The following is a 22872-nucleotide window of genomic DNA, read 5'->3' on the forward strand; positions in this document are numbered from 1 at the left end:
ATTACTTCTTTTATATGGATTGCACATCTGACTTGTACCTTTATTTTATTTTTTAAAATTAATTTGACTACATTTGGGTCTTAGTTTTTTGAAATTTTAGGATTCAAAAGTATGTAAACTTTATATATATATATATATATATATATATATATATATATATATATATATATATATATATATATATATATATATATATATATATATATATAAAAGTACTGGTGAAAAGATATATAAATATGTGTTTGTTATTGCGGTGTGTCGACTTAAAATCACTTCTAAAATAGATCGAGTTTACTTAAACTTTTAAATTCATATTTGAGTAAAGTAAACTTTTTATAAAGTAGGGAAAATACAAATAAAGTGTCGTAATTTGTTAAGAATTTAAATATTTAAAATCTTTTAAACTAATTACAAAACTACCTCTAATAGAAATTGATATTAAAAAATCTATATCATTTTCTTTTAAACCTATCTCTATTCACAGTAACTTAAAACCTGAGCGCCACAGAGCTCCATCAATTAACTTTTTCATTTAAGTTTTATAATAAACTCCTAAACAAGGTTAATAAGGAAATAGCAATAGCTTCCAGGGGGCAGATGTACAATCACTGAAATCGGCGGGTTTAGAGGAGAGAGCCAAGTGAATAACTCTGGTTGCGGTGGTCCAATTATATTCTATTTCTTTTTATTATATGAATTTACACTCACTGCTTAGCCACTGACCAACTTCCTTCGTCTTCCCAAACACTGTCAAATTTCCCACTCAGCGATCACAAAATGGTTTACTTTTATAGTGTAGAATGTCGAAGATTAGATACCATATAAATAAGAAAGTTTTTATTTATTTATAAATGAGAAGAAGAAAGTCCAACTTAAAATCCAGATCACTAGAGTAGGTTTATAGGTATCAAATACAAAAATTTGGATTCTAGAAGGGTTTTTAATTTTTTTAAGATTATGGCATGCCTGACTGATGTACCATCCAATTTACCCTAAAAAGCAGGAAGTTTATTGATCTACCATTATTTCTGAGTAATATATATATAATGTTAAAAAGGATGGACCAACAAGTGAAACTGTAATTTAAAATCATACTCAGTAGTGGAGTAGGTGCAACAATAAAATGTGGTGAGAGCAGACGTTTAGGTTACACGATTACCTGCTGATCAAGAACCTCGAGAAGAAAACCCCAAAAAACAGGCCTCGTCATCTTTTCTTTTTTCTTTCTCAAGTATTTTAAGTCGATTCAGAACTGCTCATTCAAACCTAAAAAGAAAATTGTATTTGTGATGCTTAAAAACTTTATTTGGAAAAACAAAAAAAAAAAAAAAAAAGAAAGAAGAAGAAGAAGAAAAGGGTAGAATTATATGGTGTAAAGATATAGAAATTAATAAGAAGTGATGAACATAATAAGAACAATCAATTATCTTGGTTTTCACTGTCTGGCGAAAATTATATATAATTGTCTGCTTTGGAATGCAATAATTGCTGCTTTTTCCTTTGTATCCATCTCGAGGGTTCAGTTTAACTTCCTGCTGTTTGTTGTCTGTCGTTGAGAAGCTGAAACATAACTTCAGTCATAATTATTTCATCTCTGTCAGTAGCCGAATGAGATAAAAAGGTCCTAAAGGTGTTTCAAGTAAGTTTTCTTGATGCTGTGTGTAGAAATTCGATTAATGTAATCATTTTTTTTTTTTTTCCGGTTTGCTAATTAAACTTTGCTGTTAGGGCAATAACTCCATATTCCTGCATTGCCTAAAGCCTTAATTTGCTAACGAATTGAACTTAGAAAGACAGTCTAGCCGCCAGTGGATGAAGAATGGTGAGGTTGTTTGTTCACTTGTGGCAATTAGCCAAGATCCGGAAACTGAGTGCCTAGTTCATCGGTTTGGAATTCGGCCTCATTTTTTTGTGGGTTGGACGGGATCCAGAAAGTTAGGTCAAAAGTGCCTAGAAGCTCCATCTTTATTTGACAAATACCAGCCCAACTAAATAATAAATCGGCCTAAAATTTATGAGTTTAAGAATTAATATAATTTGAATATTTATAAATTTTAAAAACTTCAGCGTTTAGATTAAACACAAAAATAAAATAATAGATAGATGATATATTTTTTCGCTTTTTTGGTTTAGAGTTAGGGATAGTTTTAGAATATTATATATTCATTAAGAATAATATTATAATAAAAAGAATTATAACAAATCCATTATTTTCCCTAAAATAATGAATTTTGAAATTTCTAATTTTTTTATATACAAAATTAAAACTTCTATACATAAAAATATTAATTTCTTTTTAAAATCTATAAATCTTGACCAAGGATAAATTTTTCTTAGACGGATAAATTTCATAAAATTTCTTATTTGAACTTTCTTAGTCCAAACAAATCCGAATTGACATCTATTTTGGTAAAGCATTATGAAGTTTTACTTGCCAAAGAAATTTAACACAATATTTAATTGAAATTTATTTAAAAATTTAAAATTAATTTAAAATTTTACATAACTAAATTTATATAAAATTTATTATAGCTAAACTAAATTTTAAAAAATAAATAAATTTTTAAAATAAATTCTATATAAGTAAATCAATACATTTCATAATACCAAAATACTTCTTTCAATTTTATCATTTTATTTTATTTTCTCTTATGTCTTTTTCTAAAATAAAATAATTTTTTTTTATAGATTTTAACCAATTAATCAATCATAACATAAATAATAATTCAGACATCAATTAAAATCGTCAAACCCCAACTGCCGTTGCATTTGGATTTTATACACATACACATACACGAATATTCGAAACAAAATCAGATAAAATTAAATCTCAGACAACTATCCTTATTGATGTCAATTTCCAGTATCTGCAAAGTGCAGGAGAACCAAGATTAACATTACGCTGAAAAAACATCCGCACTTCTCCGGTGGAGACGGACTAACGAAAGAAAGGTGAAGCATGTAAGTTTCTCCAGCAACTCAACCTGGTAAGAGCCAAAAAGTATTTGGTTAGTAATAGTGTAGCTTGGACCCCAAAAATCTCATTATACTTGTGAGTAATTACTAGGTTTCTTGAGGCAATGTTATAAAGAAGTTTTGAGAACCAAAGACTAATCAGTATCCCAAATGGGATTGCCGCCAGTGCACAAAATAACATGATAGTCCATAGATCTTTGCATCATTTTAAAATGAATAATTGAGCAGCAAGGGAAAAATTGCACATGTAAAAATTCTCCGGTTTGCTTCAAATTGATTACAGATGACAGAAAAAACTCGTATGCCTAGACCGCAGTTGCAGTCCAAGACTTTATACGATAAGCCTCAGCAGATAAAAAGCAATAATGAAATCCAACACAAAACAAGAATTTTCAGCAGAATGTCCGAATATTATCTCTTCAAGCAAATAAAATCAAAAGAATGCTTGCAATCCAGCAAAAGGTCATCATACACAGGCATTTCCAACTTAATTTGCCGACATATTATGGGGCCACAAAAGCATACGGAGCAGCAGCGTGAGAAACTTTTATGTGCTACATGATTCTAAATTGGTATAGACAACTCTAAGTAACTATGCAACAACTTGAAATAGCCCCAGTTTGAACAAAAATGTCGAGCAAACAATAATTCTACCCCTAGTTATCCAGATCTCATTAAAACAAAGAGAAAATAATCACAGGCCAATTATGTAAACTATTCTGTAAAATATAGATAAAGTCATTTTGAATAAATGTCTCACACTTGTCTCTTACGGGCATATCCGTCAAATAAATCATTTAAATAATCTGTTCATTTCACTTCTAGGCTTGTTAATGCATTCGAATCAAAGTTTGGGGTGCAGTTGAGTATCATAATTAGTTTATGCCAAAAACACTAGAAATCTCTTCATGGTGGTAGAAAGAAGCAAGTTAATCCAATTCTGAATATTGTAATGACTTCAGTTTTAAAAATAGCAGTAGTTATGGTGAGAAGGAATCCTATAAATTCTTATTGCATGGAACATAAACTGTAAAAGGTAAGTTCAAATATCATTTCATGCAAAGATATAATTAATCCTGATAGAAGAAGATTGGGCGAGAGCTCAAGGACTTCAATTTTCTTGAATACCGCAATCATGGTCATTCATATCATCATCTTTACTATTATTAAGAAGGCTAAGACAATAAAAAATGCAAGTAGGATTCACAATAATCTCACTGAACTATCCCTATTCTACCAGATTCTTTAAGTCAACATAAGATGCTCATACAAGTAACCTAGAACTGAGCAAAAGCTGAGCTTAAATAGTACTTTTAAAATCAGAATAGTCCCAAATTCACATTTGCATGCCAAAAGTGAAAACAAGACATCATTAGCAAACGGGTGCAAAATAAATAACTACTTTCATAGCCAAGCACAATGCCTTTAAACCAGTACACATGCTAAACTGCTAGTAAAGATACTTCCTCATCTAACACTCATGTAAGCTAAGTAATAACAGGTGACCTCAAACAAGATCATAAAGCTGCAAAAGAAAGAATAAACTGAGCTGTGAAGCAAAAGATAATTTTATGAAACCAGATCAACTTTCTACAATCTTATTCAGAACCACAAGCCTTTCCTACAGAGTAAGATGATATTTTACAGCATCCAAACTTATATGATTGTGAATTCTGATCATTAAACTGATTCTCCAAAACTATGGAATCTTCATCAAAACTAAACAAGCCCTCTGATATTTTCTAATCAACATAACTAGCAGTTAAAGTATTGTCACATCTCCACAAAATCGCAAAAGCTGAGATGCTCACCTTGTATGTGAACTCCTGTTAACTTACAACAATGCCATGAGAACCTACCTAAATAGTTATTCACTCCCTTAACATTCACCAAACCAGCAAAACCACCAGCTAGTAAAAGAAATCTTGGACTACCAACTATACACAGAATAAACAGGTTACTGTAACTGTTACCCTAACAACGGATGCATGAACACCTAAATCTCAATAACACTGTTTTTTATCCAAAAAAGGGCTTCCTACAACTTTATAATACCAATGTTGGAAATTCTAATGCTGGGATTCGCGCCTTCAATCAACTAATCAAACAGAAAACAGCAATATACAAATCATAAGCAAAATTGCATACAATTTAATTCACATCTCATCATAAACAAAGGTACATATATCTTACCTGTCTCGTAAAACCTCAAAAGCTCATAATGCTCAAAACAGCAATTTTTACATCTTAAACCTAATAACTGAACTCAACAATCCCAAGACTAAAATTAAAAGAGAATTACAGATCCATTTCACTGACATGTACAAATCCATTACTTCCAAATAGCCAATCATAACCACAAAACTTCAAAGTTTATACACGAAACAAACCTATTGATAAATAAAGCTAATCCCATTATTCGAACCTCAACAAGCACCATTTTAAATTCCTAACATTTATCAAACGGTATCCCAACCCTCTCAGATAGCCAATAAACACCAGAAATCATCAAACTGTATACACAAAAAGAGCCCCATTTAACAAAATAGAACTCGTTCTTCAAAAGCTCAAAAAACACAAAAATCCAGTTATTTCCAGATCGCCAATTAACACCACAAAGCTTCAAACTTTATACGCAAAACAAACACCATTTATCAAACAAAGATAAATCCATTATTCAAAATCTCAAAAAACATAATTCTAAGTTCCTAAAGTTTACCAAAGCAAACAAAAAACCAACCCTCCCAAATCAACTTACAAAAAGAAAGGAATTATGAACATTCAAAATCTCAACAATAAAAAATTTTCCAAAACAATACTCACCAACAATTATTACTGGTAACCACCTCCCCTGGCATTATAATCCTCCTCAACAGCGGCAGTCAAATAAACAGGAGGAAAATCAGTGACATCAAAAGTCTTTTCCTTCATCAATTTCTCAACATCAGCTTTCTTCAAAATGGTGCGTATAATTGGAGGTCGATTGCGTCGCTGATCGCGAGTATAGTACTTGATATCGTACACGGTTTCAGGGTTTGATGTGGGCACGATTGCTTTGATTTTTGGAGTGGCTGGGCAATTGACGCGATACTCGAGAGGGCTTGGTATAGCGGATCGGTATTCCGGGTCGGCGCATGGCCCGGTTATTTCCCATGGTTTTTTAATGAATCTTTTTAGGGTTTGGAGAAGAGAGGAGGTTGCTGCTGTGGTGGGTTTTGCCATTTTCAGAGATTTGAGAAAGAGTGTTGAATTGGGGAGGTGAGTGAAATTAATGGAGTGGGGTTAATGTGGAAGTGAAAGTTGGGTTTGGGGTTTGATTTGGGAATTTGAGAGAAAGTCGGGAGAAATTTGAAAATTACAATTTTGTTTCCAAAAATAATTTTTTTTATCAAATTAAAAATAGAGGAAATGAATTCTGCCAAAAAGTAGAATTAGCACCAAAACGTACCGCTTTAGCCAAAGCATTAGCTATTTCCAAAAGGAAAAAAACATAGAGATGGGATTAGCATATTAATCCAACAAGCAAAAATCAATAATGGTTTTGTTTTAACAAAATTAATAATAATTTTAACTAAAATTTAAATTTCTATTTTCTAATAAATGAGTTAAAATTCTAACAACATTATATAATCAAACTCTTTTATAACTTAATAAATAAAAATATTATTCAAATAAAAAAATAATGGATGGCAAATAATAAGTAAGGTATTCTATACTTAGCTCATTAACAAAATAAGCTTCTTAACGTATTATTATGTATTTTCTATTTTATTTATAAAGTAATTAGATCATAGTGGTTTATTCTAATAATAATAAAAAGTATATTATATATATTTAATAAAGTATTAAAACTAAAATTAAATTTTAAATATTAAATAGAAAATATTTTATTTTATAATTGATTTTTATTAATTTCTAATATGAATTCGGAGGATAATCTAAGTTATGGTATTATTATAGTTAGTGGTTTTTAAATAATAAAATCTTTTTATGTTTTATTTTATTGAAATTTATTACAAAATTATTTTATTTATAAATAAATCTATAATATTAAGTAATATTTTAAAATTTTATCTTAAATGAATATTAAACATCTTTTGAAAAATTTTACAAACAAATTTAGATAACACAGTAAAACAGAATAAAAAAATTTAAAAAGTATTTTAATCTTATAAAATACATTAATTTATTACTATAAATTTATTTAGAAATTTTATTAAAATAAATTCATATTTAATTATAATTGATGTTATAATTTTAATAATAAAAAACTTAAAATCACCTATAATTGATAAAATTTGTAGATAAATTTTATAAAATTTATCATATTCAAATCTAATTGAAAGTTAGTGAATGCAAATAACCAACTTAAAAAAAGTTTTTTTTTAATTATGAAATAAAAGAATTAAAAAAATAAATAAAAGGGAAAAATAGGAAGCAAACAAAGTTGTGATCTCAACTAACATCAATTTTATGCCGCGTATGAGAAAAAGAGTGCCGAAGATTTCCAACATTACATAAACACACACACACACTCTGTTAATATCTTTGTTGTGTCATTTCCTTTCCCTTGATTCTTACGCTTACTCTCTCCACCTCTTCTTCTTCTTCCTATTAACAGATCTCTCTTTCTCTATCTTCAAAAACCCAAATCAAAAACACCAATAATTCAGGTACCTTTATTCTGTGTGTTTTTTTATTCTTCCCTGACTTTACTCTCTTTCCTTTTTGATGATCCGAATTGATTGATCCATGTAGTTTAGTCAATTGCTTTCTTTAATTTTTCATTTCAACTCTTTATTACCTGTTTTGGGTTTCTCTGGCTTCTTTTTCTTCGTTTGGATTTTGGGACTTTGTATTTGTTTCTCAATTTGTTCTAAATATTATGAAAGCTAGAATATTTACTTTTTTTTAATGCTGTTATTACTATTGATATTTGCTTTTGACCTGGCTACTGGTCTTTGTCATTAATGTTTTTCTGAAAGAGACTTCTTTATTAGCTATCTGTATGGTAATTACTATGAATATCTGTGATCTTTTAATCATTTACTTTAAAGTTCATTTTGTCATTGGTGGGCTATGTCCTCTTCATTTATCCGATTAAATCTTTCTTTTTTGTGAATATTTTCTTTGGATTTTATGTACAGATGGCAATGCAGGAAGCAGCTTCTGCCCCTGCTCCTAGTGCTAAAGATGTTGGCAATGCCTTCGTGGAGCAGTATTACCATATTTTACACCAATCCCCTGGATTGGTCCATAAATTTTATCAGGATTCGAGTTTGCTAAGTCGGCCTGATGCTGATGGCACCATGACAACTGTGACTACCATGCAAGTAAGTTGTTAGGAATTCTTGAATAGCTTAGCCACACATTTTTCATGAACAGAATTTCACTTTAAACTTTCTATTTAGTATAAAATCAGAAATTTAAATTTTATATGTGAACTCATTATTATTGATAGATTATCCCATCAATGATTAGTTTGTTCTTAGACATGTTTTAATAGTTTACAAAGAAATCTATGATCGTAGGAAAGCAAATATGTCGAGGATGCTGTTACTTGATGTGTGATAAGGCTCATACTCCTTTTGTGGGTATTTGTTGATAATAGGTTTCACTCACATGGGTAGCTAAATTTTATACTCAAAGCTCATAGGATATTTCTCTTTATTCTTTTAATAAACTTCGGTATTCTTTTTCTGGTAGCATGTTGAATTGAGAATGTTAGAGAATTGTATGGTTGTAGTTTAGCTGGTGGTATTTTCATACTGCTAATCTTGGAACAGGCAATCAATGACAAGATTCTTTCCTTGAATTATGAAGACTACACAGCTGAGGTGAAAAATGCAGACGCTCAGGAGTCTTATGAGAAAGGGGTAATTGTTCTCGTGACTGGTTGTTTAACTGGAAAGGACAACATAAAGAAGAAATTCTCTCAAACTTTTTTCCTCGCTCCACAAGACAAAGGCTACTTTGTTTTGAATGATTTATTTAGGTTTGTTGGGGAGAATGGATCATTGCCCAATAATACTGTCTTGGTTAATGGGGTCAGTGAAGATGCTACACCAATAACCCCTACAGTAGAACCAGGCTGGGGAGATATTTCAGTAGCAGGTTGAAATGATTTTCTTTACATTTTCCTCTTCGTTGAAATATAATTGATATATATAAATGCTGAATTTAATTTTTATTCCAGATACGACTCAGGCTTCTGGTAATCTTACAGTTGATCCTGCTACTTCCTTTGAGGATAAAGATCTTAATAATGGCGCTGAAGTTTGTGATCCTTCTGATAAGGAGGAAGGATCGGTGAATGAAGAAGAGGTTGTTGACCCCCAACCTGATTCAACTTGCAATATAACAAGTGTTGGTGCTTCTCCTGCAATCCTGGAGGATGCTCCAAAGAAATCTTATGCTTCAATTGTGAGAAAAAATGCTTATGGTTCTTTCTATTGCAAGTCTTAGTCCTCTCTCTCTATAACCTATATTTGACATCATTTTGCTTGGATTTATATAGCTGAAAGTAATGAAAGGTAATACAGTGCCTAGATCAGTCCATGCTGCTACCACTAATGTGAAGGTGGCACCTATAAACTCTGAAAAGCAATTGCCCAATTCCACAAAACCTGCTTATGCATCAGAGGCTATTGCTCCTACTAGTGGCAGTGCTCAAAGTAGTGATATTCATGAAGAAGGTATATCTATAACTCTGCTGTGACTTAATAGATTTCGAACTTGAGAACATTTGTGTTAAAACATATGCATGTTTTGAACTTGAGGTTGTCCATTTTATTTTTGATTGCAAGTATGCGGATTTTAATTTGTAGTGTGAGATCTGGGTATAGCACTTGGCAGTATCATCTCTAAGCAAATACTACTCATTTTATGAGGGAGAAGATCTATGTTGAACCTTATTGATGGCTGGGATAGGAGCCTACCTTTAGGCCAGGTTAAGGATAACAATCTCTTACATAGGCAAGAAACAAATAGATAACAATCTGGTCCAGTTGATATTTGGTCTTTGATTTATCTTTCGCCTTTTTAGTTTTACTTCAATAACTTGTATCTTGATTGTGCTTGTTACAGTAGAAGGCCACTCCATATATGTACGAAGTTTATCTTTTAATGCAACAGAGGCACAACTTGAAGAGGCTTTTAAGAAATTTGGGCCTATTAAATGCGGTGGCATCCAAGTTAGAAGCAATAAGGTCCATTTTGCATATTATTTTGTGCATTCTCCTCAAGTAAGCATCTTGTCATCATAATATTGTGGTTATTTTGATGGTATGCAGCAAGGGTTCTGCTTTGGCTTTGTTGAATTTGAAACATTGAGTTCCATGCAAAGTGCACTTGAGGTACTTTCTAATCCTTTCCTATTTCACTTGCTATGGATTTTCTTATATTCTCTTGTTCTACATTTATTTTTCTGAGCTGAATAGCATGCTTATTCCATGTTGTGATATTCTGGTTTATTTGGTGGCCTAGGCCTACCAAGGTGATCAAAATTGGGATCATGCCTAGGATTGATTTGGGTTCCTAGTATTGAATTGAGAATCATAAGATTTTACAAATGTTGAAAACCTCCAAGTCCTATTTAAAGGAATACAATCGTTATCCTTATTTTATTCCATAAGCCTAAATCCTAAATGGGTTTTAGGTCAAACTCTTGTTATTTATATTTTCTAGCTTTTCTTGCTCTCAAAAGGTTGATCTTAACATTCTATGAATCTTATAACATTGCTACTCAGTCCAGCAGATGTCCTATTCTTTAGTGATTTAGATTGGTTTTATGATTTTGGGACCAAATCCTACAATCTAGATCATGGTTCCAAGTTTCAACAATAAACAATTTTTATATTGCGTAAATGCAGTTTTATTTCACTGGTCTAATTCTTTATCTAAATCCCTGTTTGATTGAAGTACTGAACTATAACTCACGGAGGTCGATAGCATGAGACTTCATTGAAGAGGTTAATTTTAAGCTCAAAAAAATTGTTGTTCTAACACTAGGGCTAATGAGAATCCTCCTTCAGAATTGAGAATTCAAATAGATTTTTTAAATAGCTAGTTCTAGTTTTAGTAGAGAAGGTTTCATGATCTACTGAACTTTTGCATTTTAGGGAGCAGATCTGATGGTATTCTAGATAGTACATTTTAGTGATATCTCATTGTTTTAGGCCTTAAGAGTATTTTAGAGAATCAAATTTAGTTTTTGTTTGGACTATTAAATTATCCACCAGTACTCATTTAATTAAAGGAATCAAACGTCTAGACCTTGTATTTAATTTTAAAAAGTGGACTTTAGTAGACATGCTCCATTTTCTTGCCATCTCTTTCTTCATCTCTCCCTTTCTGTGTTTTAGACCAGGTCAACACACATTATTTTATTTTGTATTTACCCATTCGTTGTCAGACAACTCTTAAATAACCATGCTGTCTTTTCTTTCTATTTAACACCTGCATAAAGCAAAATTGTTATGACTTATCTCCCTTCTTCCCCAACTGGGCAACTTCCCAACTATCCAGCCTCAGTGGCAACTCTTAATCACTCGTTACCAAGTCGCACTACTAAAGTTTTATCTGACCACTTACTATCAAAGTGTTATAGAACACCTAACCTTGAAAGCTCAGATCCACTGTAATCAAGCACAATCAACTAATCATCCTCATTTTGACGATCCATTAAACTAATTACCTCTCTGTTTAGCTTCTTCTACTTCTTTCTCCGTTCTGTTTCACTCTCAATTCAATATGAAATACTTTTCTTACACTTCATGTTCTTTTCCCACTAACCTTGCTTCAAACCACTGCCTTTTCCATCACTGGCCATGATACAAAGGCATCTCTCCCACTGTCAATAATGGGACATTCCTTCACTCGACACTCCTGTCAAGTGGAGACTGCTACTTGTTATTTTGCATTTGCATTAAGTTGCCAATCTACAATTGTTTTGCTGATTGTTGCTACTTGTTGGTTCCTCATTAGAACTATATGCTAAATTGGGCAAGAATTGTTGGATCAAATGCTATTTTCTGACATACAATTATACATGCTTGCTAAATAAACTTCAACATTGACACACAATTGACTAGTTGGTCGTTTACAAGTGATTCATTAACCATGCTTGGAAAAAGCAGGAGAGAGTGGTACCTTTATGAACAGTGCGAAGGCATAGTTGCACATATTGTACTACTTTAAGTTGATAACTGTCCTGATATTTTAAGTGATAACTGATAACATAGAGATTAGGGTGGTCATTAGTTAGAAAGTTTTTAGGTCGGGTTGGTGGTCTAGACTCCCTTTTCCCATTTCTCTGATGTTCTTTTTTGTTCCGAGGATTGGGGTTCAGGGAAAACCAGTGGTTCCTGCTGTCAGAGACAATCACTAGGGAAGTAGATCCATAATTATTTTTTACAAGCCTCAGCTCCTTTTTTTTGGTAGTTTTCTGTTTTGTACATTTTTGAATTTCGATGTGCACTTGTTACTAGACTGTGTGTTCAGTTGGCAGACCTGCTTCTTGCCTAGCACATCGATTCTCTAATATTAGTTCTCTTTCTTATTCTTTCAAAGGGGATTATCAGTTTAAATTATGTGGAGGTGTGTGTTATTTGCACTTAGGTCGCAGTACACTTTTTGGGTGGACATATGGCTGTTACATCAGTTTGTTGTGAAATTAATTTCATTGCGAATTTCAGGCTTCGTCTATTACTGTTGGGGATCGTCAAGCTATTGTTGAAGAAAAGAAAACCAACAACCGAGGTAACTTAAATTTTTTTTTCTACTTGTTGAAGTAGTTGATCCTTTTCTGTTTGTGCACTTAAATTAAAATGGTGATATATTGACTCTTACTTTTTTACCCCTATCCACGTGATAACAAGTGAAATTCTACTGGCTTTTGCAGTTGGTAGCAGTGGAAGAGGAAGGTATTCCTCAGGAAGAGGTGGGTTTCGGAGTGACAGTTTCAAGAATCGGGGGAACTTTGGTGGTAGCCGAGGCTATGGTAGGAATGAATTCAGAAACCAGGGTGAATTCTTAGGGCGACCCAAGGGTTCAACTGGTAGCAATGGAGAGGACTTGCAGCGGACTAATCAGAATGGAAGCAGAAGGGGAGGGCGTCAAGGTGGGGTAAAAGGTAGTTCTGCTAGTACTGGAACATAGGCCAAAAGAAGTGAATAGATGAATTTTTGACTGTATGACAGTATAAATGAGGGGTATGAGGGCACTAGAAATTCAGAGATTTTTCACTTACAACATTGCACAAGAATATTGTTGTGAATCCTTTTCTTTTTCTTTTCTTTTAATCTTTTTTGTTTTTATTTTTATTTTTAAATTTAGTTCCCCACAGGGGGCTTTTCATAAAGGCTTCCATGACATGGAAATTGTGTTTTGGTGCGATCATGTAATTTTTCATGGAAGCTCATATAAATTTGTGAAGGTGCTCTCGCCTTCCTGTTCTCTCTTCATGACAGCCATCACCAATGGACAATTAATCTAAATATAATCCAATGGGCTGGAGGACAATTTTCTGTAAACTTATAGTTCAATGGAGATCTTCTTAGTACTTCGCATTGTGTTTACGTGCCCCCCAGAGTCCAAACTCACTGAATGTCCAAGGCATATTCAAAAGGGACAAGAAAAAGGCCTCCATACATGTCTCTACACAACAGCAAGAACTAAGAATTGTTTGGAGTTTATTTTGATTTCTGCAAGTTGGATACAAGATTTGAGGCAGCAAAAGCTGCAGATCCACCAACAACAGATACCAGAGCAACAGCAACCTGCAATACAATCTCCCAAGGGTAATCCTCAGGCACAAGATAAACACAAGAAGGACCCAAAAGCAACAATCCCAAGCTAAGGCTGAACAAGGCCCCTGGAGTCCCTGGGTCTGTTGCGGCTGAGAGAACTCCCAATTCCTCTGCCTTAGAGAGGAGACCCAGTTTCTCTATCGTTGACAAAGATAAACCAAACTTCTCCGCTGCAGATAGCAACCCTGCTTTCTCAGCTTTGCTCAGCAGCTTCAGTTCCTCTACCCTTGTTAGCAGCTTGATTGGAGGTGAGGTTACCAATGGGCTATTCCTGGGGCCTTTCTCACCAAGGGGAAACACTGTTGAGTTCTGCATTATCACCCATCATATTAAGCTATTATTTGAAAGTGGCACCACCATACCAGACAAGACTCTCTTAAAAACAGAAGATGTTGCAACTTTGCAGGTAATAAGAGTGAGATGAACTGACCTTTCTAGAGCTAACAGTTTTGGCAGCTGATGGCACTGGCTTCTGGGCAGCCATGGATCTATTAAGAAGAGTTCTCTTTCCATTAGGAGAAGAATATAGGAAGCAAATTCCTCTGCTGCCAGAAATTGCTGCCGCCTCCATCTTCTTTCTTGCACTTTTCACTCTTGATCTCTACCAGAGAATTATTATGAGACTATCAAACCAACCTTGCCTACCTAATCTATCATACATTTGATTGGTTCTTGTTGGGTTGGGTTGTCCATGTGGCACTATATCCTTGGCCTTTCTTCTTTTGCAATTATGGCTACTGATTGCCTCAATTTTCCTTTTCCTCTTCTTGTTTTTTCTCAAGGAAATAAAGTTTGCAAAATAAACATATTTCTATATTTAATTAAGCCAATATCTAGCGTATCTTTAGTATACATATGCATTTCATTGGAAATTCTTAAATATGTTATGTCACACCATCCGTAAATTAAATCAATTGTACGTTAATACGTGGTTTTATTTATTGATTCTAAAATTTTAATTGATTGCTATATTTATTATCAATAATAAATCGTGATTAAAATCCAACCGATAAAAATACTACCATTAATAAATGAACTTATATATCAACGGGCGATTGATTTAGTTTACAGATGATGTGTTAGATTGAATTTATCTAAAAATTTCTTGAATTTCACATATTTAAAAATAAAAACATATCTTAAATTTTCTTCTTTGAAATAAGTAAATAATTTTTTTACTAGAATTTGATTATTCAATTTTTAGAGCAAACTAGATAGTGAGTGAAAGATGATTTGAAATTCTTCTTTCATCTCCAAGTTTAAAAACCATACGTTGTTTCTATGTGATCACACATTGGTACTGCTAACCTTTTATGTGGGTTTTATTGGGTTATGTTCCTTTATGGTGGAGGAGAGTGAGTGAATATCTTAAACTCTTCTAAGAGTAATAAGGATCAATTAATTTATCAAAACACCCATCAGAAAAGGGTATAAAAGGAGATACACATTGAAAGGGCAGCAAAAGTTCTTTATCGGTTGCAAATGGGAGAAAATGACTGGCTAAGACCAGAGCTGGATATGGACAAAAGTGTACTAGAGAGGCTTGGCAATTTAGCATACACGTAATTCTTTTTTATTTGAATGAAAAATCAAGGTTCAATGTCTGGTTCAGAACAAATATGAACACAGAAGGGTTGAGGAGTTGGATCTTTTGATGTCTTCAGTTCCTGGTTCTAACAAGAATTATATTATTTGTACAAATTTGCCTTTAAGTGGCAGCCATACATAAGCATTTTCCTATATTTAATTCCTGTTCTGGTGGCATTTATGAGTTAATTCATAATTCTATTATCACTTTTTATTTACAATCAGTTTTATTAATTATATTAATACCATAAAAATATATTATAGAAAGTAATAATAATAATAATAATAATAATAATAATAATAATAATAACACTTCTACAATTTCCTTTTAATCTTTACATACCATTTTAAGCTCAATAAAAATAGAAATTAAATGATTGAAAAGTAAAAGAAAATGAAAAAAAAAAATCGGTACCAATTAGATATATATGATAAATTTTTGGTATCAAATAGAACTTTTCACCCTGTCATTGCCTGTAAATACAACTTTATGACAACTTTAAACCCGAATCAGCAAAAGCTAATGCCACCATAGATAGAGAATATTTCCAAAATATTCACTTCATTCACCTTAAAAGAAAACCATCAATTATCGGTCATTTTTTTGATTCTATAATGGAAAACAATGGCACAACCAAGCTAAACAGCAGCAGCAATGGCCACTACACCTCAGCATCAAAACCCATATCAGCACCAACACTAGGCTACCATCTAGCTCGCCGGCTAGTCGAAGTTGGTGTATCTGATATATTTTCAGTTCCAGGCGACACCACGCTTACCCTTTTTGATTACTTCATTGCTGAGCCAGGGCTTAACCTTGTCGGATGCTGTAATGAGCTAAATGCAGGGTATGCTGCAGATGGACATGCCAGGGCAAGAGGTGTGGGTGCATGTGCTGTTACCTTCACTGTTGGTGGCCTTAGCATTCTTAATGCTATCGCCGGTGCATATAGTGAAGATCTTCCTGTCATTTGTATCGTCGGCAGTCCAAATTCTAATGATTATTATGGTTCTAAAAGAATTCTTCATCACACCATTGGGTTGCCGGATTTTAGCCAAGAGCTTCGATGCTTCCAGGCTGTCACTTGCCATCAAGTAAAAGCTCCCTACTCTCTACTTTAAAACATTACCAGAATTACTGTCTTTAGATAAGCCAATAGAAAGCAAATTAAAGCATCATGCTGCATTAAATACTAAACCAATTGTTCAGGATTATTCAAATGTCGATTACTATGTGATTTAGGGTGATATGAAAAAACAATTAGTAATATCGAACCTTCACTAGCTATAGTTTTTCGCTTAATTGGGTTTTGACTGAATTCGAACTCATAAAGTCAAGTTAATTTTTAAAGGACGACTGCAATGCCAAGGAGCCAAACTAGCTAGCTAATAGTTTGGCTGTTCTCATGCATGCAAAAATTTCATTTAGAAATTAATCATATGCATTGTGCGACCTTCTGGGTAACCTTGTATGTCTGTAACTAAGCTGCACTATCTTCATTTGCAATCTGAATCATTCCTGATCGTCTTTCTCCATTTTGGGGTTTTCTAATTGTTCCACTTCTGCTTTTCTAACTTTTGACCATGTTTTGCTGTAATAATAGGCCATCATCAATGACCTGAACAATGCCCAAGAACAGATCGATAAAGCAATTACAACATGTTTACAAGAAAGCAAGCCTGTTTATATCAGCATCAGCTGTAACTTGGTGGCTATCCCTCATCCCAGCTTCATTAACAAGCCTATTCCACTCGTCTTCACTGCTAAGTAAGAAAATAGAACCAAAAGAAGTCAGACCTTTGTTTCTTTTTGGGATTTGGGGTGGTGTTTTCAGAATGAGTAACCAGATGGCCCTGGAAGTAGCAGTGGAAGCAGCGGCAGAAATCTTAAACAAGGCAGTTAAACCAGTTCTAGTGGCTGGACCAAAACTTCGAGCTGCTAAAGCCTGCAACGCCTTTGTTTAGTTAGCAGAATCTTGTGGTTATGCATTTGCAGTCATGCCAGCAGCAAAAGGCCTTGTGCCAGAGAATCGTCCTCATCATTTTATTGGGACATATTGGGGCGCAGCTAGCACTAACTTGTGTGCAGAAATAGTAGATACCTTTGATGCATCTCTACTTGGAGGACCAATCTTCGACGACCTGAGCTCTCTCGGTTACTCACTCCTCTTCAACAAGAAGAAGGCTATTATTGCGGAACCTGACCGCATAATTATTCCTGAAATGCCTGTATTAGGACCCATAATACTAAAGGACTTCCTAAAAAGACTGGCCAAAAGGCTTGATCATAACAAAACGTCGTATCAGAATTACAAGCGGATATATGTTGCTGAAGAAGTTCTTCCAAATTTGGACCCCGAAGAAGCCTTGAAGGTTAATGTTATGTTCAAACACATACAGAAGATGTTGTTAGGTGACATGGTTGTGGTTGCGGAGGTAGGCGACTCCTGGTTTCATTGCCAGAAACTGAAATTGCCACAGGGTTGTGGGTAAGCAGAATTACTTGTTGTCATTTGATCATGTTCGAGTATCAAGACTTAATAAGTCATATGTAGTGATGAATTTGGAATTCATATATGCAGGTATGAAAGTCAAATGCTATACGCATCAATTGGTTGGTCAGTTGGTGCAACTCTTGGGTACGCACAAGCTGAACCAGATAAGAGAGTCATTGCTTTTATTGGAGATGGAAGCTTCCAGGTATATATATATGGTTCTCTGTTTAGTAAACCCAGTACTGAGAGTAGCTACAGTGGAAAATTGAAACCCTCGCAGTGCTTTCTTCCTTTTAAAAACTTGTAAATTACTGATAGAGAAGAAATGCAGATGAGCCCTCAAGACGTGTCAACAATGCTACGGTGTGGACATAAAAGCATAATTTTCTTGATAAACAATGGCGGGTACACAATAGAAGCTGAGATCCATGACGGACCCTATAACATCATCAATAACTGGAACTATACTGAGTTGGTTAATGCCATGGATAACGCGGTTGGGAGGTGTTGGACTGTTTAAGGTACTTTTAAATCAAAAACACGAATGTACAAATAAACATCTCTGAGTAGATATATATGTATAGTAATTCTTATTTGTTGGTTTTCTTATAAGGTTGGATGCGGGGAGGAACTGATTAGAGCGATGGAGACAGCAATGGTGGATAAGAAGGAGTGCTTGTGTTTCATAGAAGTGATTGTTCATAGAGACGATACCAGCAAAGAGTTGCTTCAATTTGTGTGCAGGCTTGCTTCTGCTAATAGTCGCCCTCCCTACTTGCAAATGTCTTATGGCAATTAAGAATGGGATATTTGTACAAATAATTACTGAATTTTAGCTTCAGTTTTTAATCTAATCACTAAACTTTAATCATCTTTTTAATATTACAACTTAAATTTTTATTTCAATTTAGTCTCACTTTTATTAATTGATATCTATCGATTTAGTGTATAGACGGAGACATACACCAAATTTAGACAAAAAAATTTCAAATGGTATTACAATTTATTTTTTTTATTGTTTGTGCAGTTTTTTAATTTAGAAATTCTTGTTTAGGCTTTGTGTATGTACTTACCTGAATACTAGACCGATAGACGATTGATACATATTTATTAATATTAAATAATGAAGTATGTGTCAATCATCCAATATCAAAATGTAAATCTCTTATACATACATATTATTCTCCTATTAATTGTGGTGTATGCACCAAATTTAGGTAAGAATCACGTTTTTAATTTAATGGTCTTAGATTACAATTTAAAGATATATATAAATGAAAAGATTCAATTATCAATTATTGAATAGATAGCCTAATAATTAAGTGCCCTCTAAAACTTCAAGGACTAAAATTTTAAATTTTCAGAATTTATTCTCTAAAAATTTAGTGATATAGAAAAAGAAATAAATTTTTTATCTCCCTTATATCAAAATTATTTAATTTACAGCTAGTTTTATTTTATTTGAAATTCTCAGTGTTTCATTAGATAAACTTACTTTTTATTGTAACTTTTTCCTTAGGTTTAGGCATTGCGATTTGCGGCCACATGACTGGTGCGTCGTTGAAATTTTTCTTCAAATTTCACAAAAGCAACCAACTATAAAAGGCGAAAAGAGCAATTTGCTCTCTGGAATTGGATACCATAGACAATTTATTTATATTTTAATTTTTTAACTAAATTATTGCATATTAACAGTATTAAACAATTTATTTATCTTTTAATTTAAAATAAATGCGTGAAATTTCAGCACTTACAAAAGCGAGTGAGCGAATTGATTTTTACTAAAAAATTTTAATTAAGAAAATAAATTTTTAAAAAAAATGGTGTGACATGCCCTGTATCAGTGAGGGAGTTATAGTTCTATCACTTTGTTTCTCTAGTTAACGGAATCTCTAAAACATGACAACCTTGTTTTCTTCGCTGCAAAGAATTGAAGCAAAAGTGGATCAAAGTTAGATTAAAGTTCTTGAAGTTCACTAGAAAATTTGCAATTGTCTTTGTTTTTCTTTATTTTGCTATATTTGTTTTTTGTTGTGTAGAAAAAATAAAAGTTAGATTTGTTCTACAAATTTATAATTATCTGAAATAAAAGAAAACTCATTTCGTTATACGAGATTGTGATGCATAAGAAGATAAGGAGTTTGAAAAATAAATTTTGTTAACTTTTTTAATTTGGAGATTTTAGGTTTGTAGAATATGTAATTTGAAGATTGTTCAAATAAAATTAAAGAGAGTCATGAATAATTATTTTTTTATTTTTTATTTAGTTATATTTTTCTTTCAAATTTTTTATTATTAATAACGTGAATGTAATTCACATATTATAATCAGATAAAAAATAAATTAATTATCCAATTATACCACGTATAGGATAATTTAAATAAAAAATAAAATTCAAGTAAATATACAGTACTAAAATATCTTTTTAAATTTTATTATTTATATTTTTTTTATACAATAAAATAAATTTTTTTGTTAAATTTTAAATCTAAACTTCAAACATTAAATTGACTTTATATGTGTTTGTGTTTGTACTTAGTAGTCATATCATTGATTTTGCCCACCAAGTGTTTGATTTTGATGCGGTTGAAACTTGAAATCTTTGCTCAGTGCAGATTATTACTATTATTATTATTTGGACCTATCACTTCCAATTGATATATATGGTAATTTGACCGATTGCTGCAAGGCCCATCAAATCAAAGCCAATCCCCCAACTTCGTTAAATGCAACCAGCTACGGCCCAACCCCACCACTCCCTGCGCCCATTGCTCATTGAAGTGTCTGCCCATGTCCGCAGACTGCATGTGTTTGCTCAACAATAATTGTAATGTATTATTTCTATGGTTTGCCTTTTTCTTTTGTTTTGCTATTTCGCACTTGAATCTGTCTGCTTTTTATTTTTTTCTTTTGGAGTGTTGCATGTCTAATAGAATTAGAGGGCAATTATGTAAATCAAACCGAAAAGTTATTTGCTTTCTAGTTAGATTTTGCATTTTATATGCTAACTCGTTTGTCAGTGACATTCTAAGCACTTTTTTTTTTTTGTTAGTGAATCTTATTAATTATTTAATGTGTGATACATGAAAGAAAATGAGAATAATAGTTTTTAAGTTGAAAATAGATGGATAATTAATTAATTTTTAAAATTCAGTTAAGAGCAATTTAATTGATAAATATTTTTTTTTAAGATTATTATCTATACTTGGTGTATATACCATAACTAATAAGAGAGTGATATACATATATATGTGAATATTTTATACTTTGGAGGATGTATTTAATTAAGACCCTTAAAGACTTTAATGGAATTTAAAAATCATGATGTATTCAATAATAATTTTAAAAAAATTTGTATAAGTCATGAGCTATTTAATATGCACTTTTAAAAAAAGAAATTTAAAACATTAAGAGGTATTTGATTATAACTTTTATAAAGTTTTTAAAAGTAAGCTAGTATTTAAAATGTCCTTTAACTTTTATGGGCATGAACTTTCATATATTTTTAATAATTTTTTTATGCATTGTTATGAATAAAAATTCTCAAGATTTCTCTTTCATTTTTCATTAAGATTTTAATGGACTTTTTTTTCAAAAACTCATCTTTCTTCTTTTTAATTTTTTTTTTAGATTATCTTCTTCATTTCTCTTTACTATATTCTGCATCTTAAAATATATAAGAGATGATGAAATTTTAGAAGTTAAAAATTATTTATTAATAATATTTTCTTGTACTCGCACATGCAAAAGTTTAATTAGAAATTTTTAATTTATTTTTAAAAGGGCCTCATAGAAAATATGAATTTAAAATGAAACATTTAATGAATTGTTTTGATCAAACAACTCCATCATATATAGACTTCTAGATTTTATTAGAAAAATTATTTGAATATTTTTTTTTATGTTGGTAAGCATAATTGTAAGTTTAAGTATTTATCAAATAAGTAATAAACAAAATATAATGAATATGACATGAATTTGATGATTTAATTGGAGACAAATTGTAATATGATAATTTCATTTTAAAAAAATTATTCTCTTGATAGAAAAAAATTAATATTCATGTTGTGAGATAAAAAAATTTAAAACTGGTATGAATTTCATACAACAATGAAATGAAATATGTTATTTTGCATATAACATTATGTGGAATAATATTTAAAGCAACCAGAAAAGAATGAAAAAAATAATAAAAGTAAAATGATTAAATTTATTTTTAAATAATAAACTAATAGACAAATAATAAAAGTCTATCATATCAAGGCTTGCAATCTTTTAAATTTGACACCATTGTCATTTCACCTCTATTCTTCTATAAAAACCACTTGGCTTGTCTACATTATAATTTATAAACATACTTTTATTTTGTTGGATATATGACCCACTTATTATTGCTTATGTGTATAATTGATTCATTATCTTTCAAACATTTTTCTTTAATTTATATTCTTTTGGACTTAAAAATAATTAAATTAAATTAAATGTCCTATACTTAATATAAAGAAATTATATTTAGATCCTCTTTAAATTAATTAAATAAAATAGAATTTTAAAATATTTTTTCAGTATTAGAATATTTCAATTTTAATCTTAAGCTAGTTTTAAGTTTATTTATTTAAATTAAATGTAACAAAAATAAAATAAAGAGAATATTTTAAATTTTTTTCATGTAGATAAATGAAAAGATTTTTTTTTTCTTCCAGTCTTATGAATAAAATGAAAATGTATTTATAAGTTATAGTTTAGATAAATTAAAATAGTTTAAATAGTTTCTATGGACTAATCATACCAAATTCGGGAGCCACAAATGTACTAAGCCTAATTCTCAATTATCATTTGTGACATCATAATTCATGCATACATGGCAGCAAAACAATAAGTTCTTCGATAAAAGTAGGCTCTGCATATATGTATTTATTATTTTCAATTTGTATCCATCAGTCAGTTTAATAATTTAATTTTTAATATAATTTAATAATATTTAAATTTTATTTTTATTTTTTTTT

At 31.7% G+C, this 22872-nt stretch overlaps 3 protein-coding genes and 1 pseudogene across 5 annotated transcripts; 2 read left to right on the forward strand and 2 right to left on the reverse strand.

The window, feature by feature from the left end:
• Nucleotides 1-2737: 2737 nt before the first annotated feature.
• On the reverse strand, nucleotides 2738-6295 carry LOC8284417. The gene is made up of 2 exons (XM_002514596.4): nucleotides 5800-6295; nucleotides 2738-2984 (listed from the first exon to the last, which is right to left on the reverse strand). Exon 1 carries the CDS (start codon nucleotides 6196-6198, stop codon nucleotides 5809-5811), a length of 390 nt encoding a protein of 129 aa, XP_002514642.1. The 5' UTR covers nucleotides 6199-6295; the 3' UTR covers nucleotides 2738-2984; nucleotides 5800-5808.
• Nucleotides 6296-7418: 1123 nt separating this feature from the next.
• On the forward strand, nucleotides 7419-13439 carry LOC8284418 (nuclear transport factor 2). Of its 3 annotated transcripts, none has more exons than XM_015716542.3 (9): nucleotides 7419-7649; nucleotides 8124-8309; nucleotides 8763-9090; nucleotides 9173-9399; nucleotides 9494-9671; nucleotides 10063-10184; nucleotides 10269-10331; nucleotides 12672-12735; nucleotides 12878-13439. In XM_015716542.3, exons 2-9 carry the CDS (start codon nucleotides 8124-8126, stop codon nucleotides 13132-13134), a joined length of 1425 nt encoding a protein of 474 aa, XP_015572028.2. In that variant the 5' UTR covers nucleotides 7419-7649; the 3' UTR covers nucleotides 13135-13439. The 3 variants fall into 3 exon arrangements, with proteins under 3 accessions (XP_015572028.2, XP_015572029.2, XP_002514643.2); XM_015716543.3 differs by having other exon boundaries at nucleotides 10066-10184; XM_002514597.4 differs by having other exon boundaries at nucleotides 9203-9399.
• Nucleotides 13440-13645: 206 nt separating this feature from the next.
• On the reverse strand, nucleotides 13646-14471 carry LOC8284419. Its single transcript, XM_002514598.4, has 2 exons — nucleotides 14215-14471; nucleotides 13646-14093 (listed from the first exon to the last, which is right to left on the reverse strand). Exons 1-2 carry the CDS (start codon nucleotides 14353-14355, stop codon nucleotides 13668-13670), a joined length of 567 nt encoding a protein of 188 aa, XP_002514644.1. The 5' UTR covers nucleotides 14356-14471; the 3' UTR covers nucleotides 13646-13667.
• Nucleotides 14472-15696: 1225 nt separating this feature from the next.
• On the forward strand, nucleotides 15697-18772 carry LOC8284420 (annotated as a pseudogene).
• The last annotated feature ends 4100 nt before the right edge of the window (nucleotides 18773-22872 follow it).

This window comes from Ricinus communis, chromosome 4, assembly GCF_019578655.1.
Source record: "Ricinus communis isolate WT05 ecotype wild-type chromosome 4, ASM1957865v1, whole genome shotgun sequence".
Lineage (NCBI taxonomy): Eukaryota > Viridiplantae > Streptophyta > Magnoliopsida > Malpighiales > Euphorbiaceae > Ricinus > Ricinus communis.

Bases quoted from the DNA above. Each gene is read 5' to 3' on its own strand.
- LOC8284417 (XM_002514596.4), bottom strand. From the start codon at position 6,198: ATGGCAAAACCCACCACAGCAGCAACCTCCTCTCTTCTCCAAACCCTA.
- LOC8284418 (XM_015716542.3), top strand. From the start codon at position 8,124: ATGGCAATGCAGGAAGCAGCTTCTGCCCCTGCTCCTAGTGCTAAAGAT. The intron at 9,091-9,172 runs GTTGAAATGATT...TTTTTATTCCAG, and splicing joins GGGAGATATTTCAGTAGCAG to ATACGACTCAGGCTTCTGGT. The intron at 10,185-10,268 runs GTCCATTTTGCA...GATGGTATGCAG, and splicing joins TCCAAGTTAGAAGCAATAAG to CAAGGGTTCTGCTTTGGCTT.
- LOC8284419 (XM_002514598.4), bottom strand. From the start codon at position 14,355: ATGGAGGCGGCAGCAATTTCTGGCAGCAGAGGAATTTGCTTCCTATAT. The intron at 14,094-14,214 runs GTCAGTTCATCT...GTGATAATGCAG, and splicing joins AAACTGTTAGCTCTAGAAAG to AACTCAACAGTGTTTCCCCT.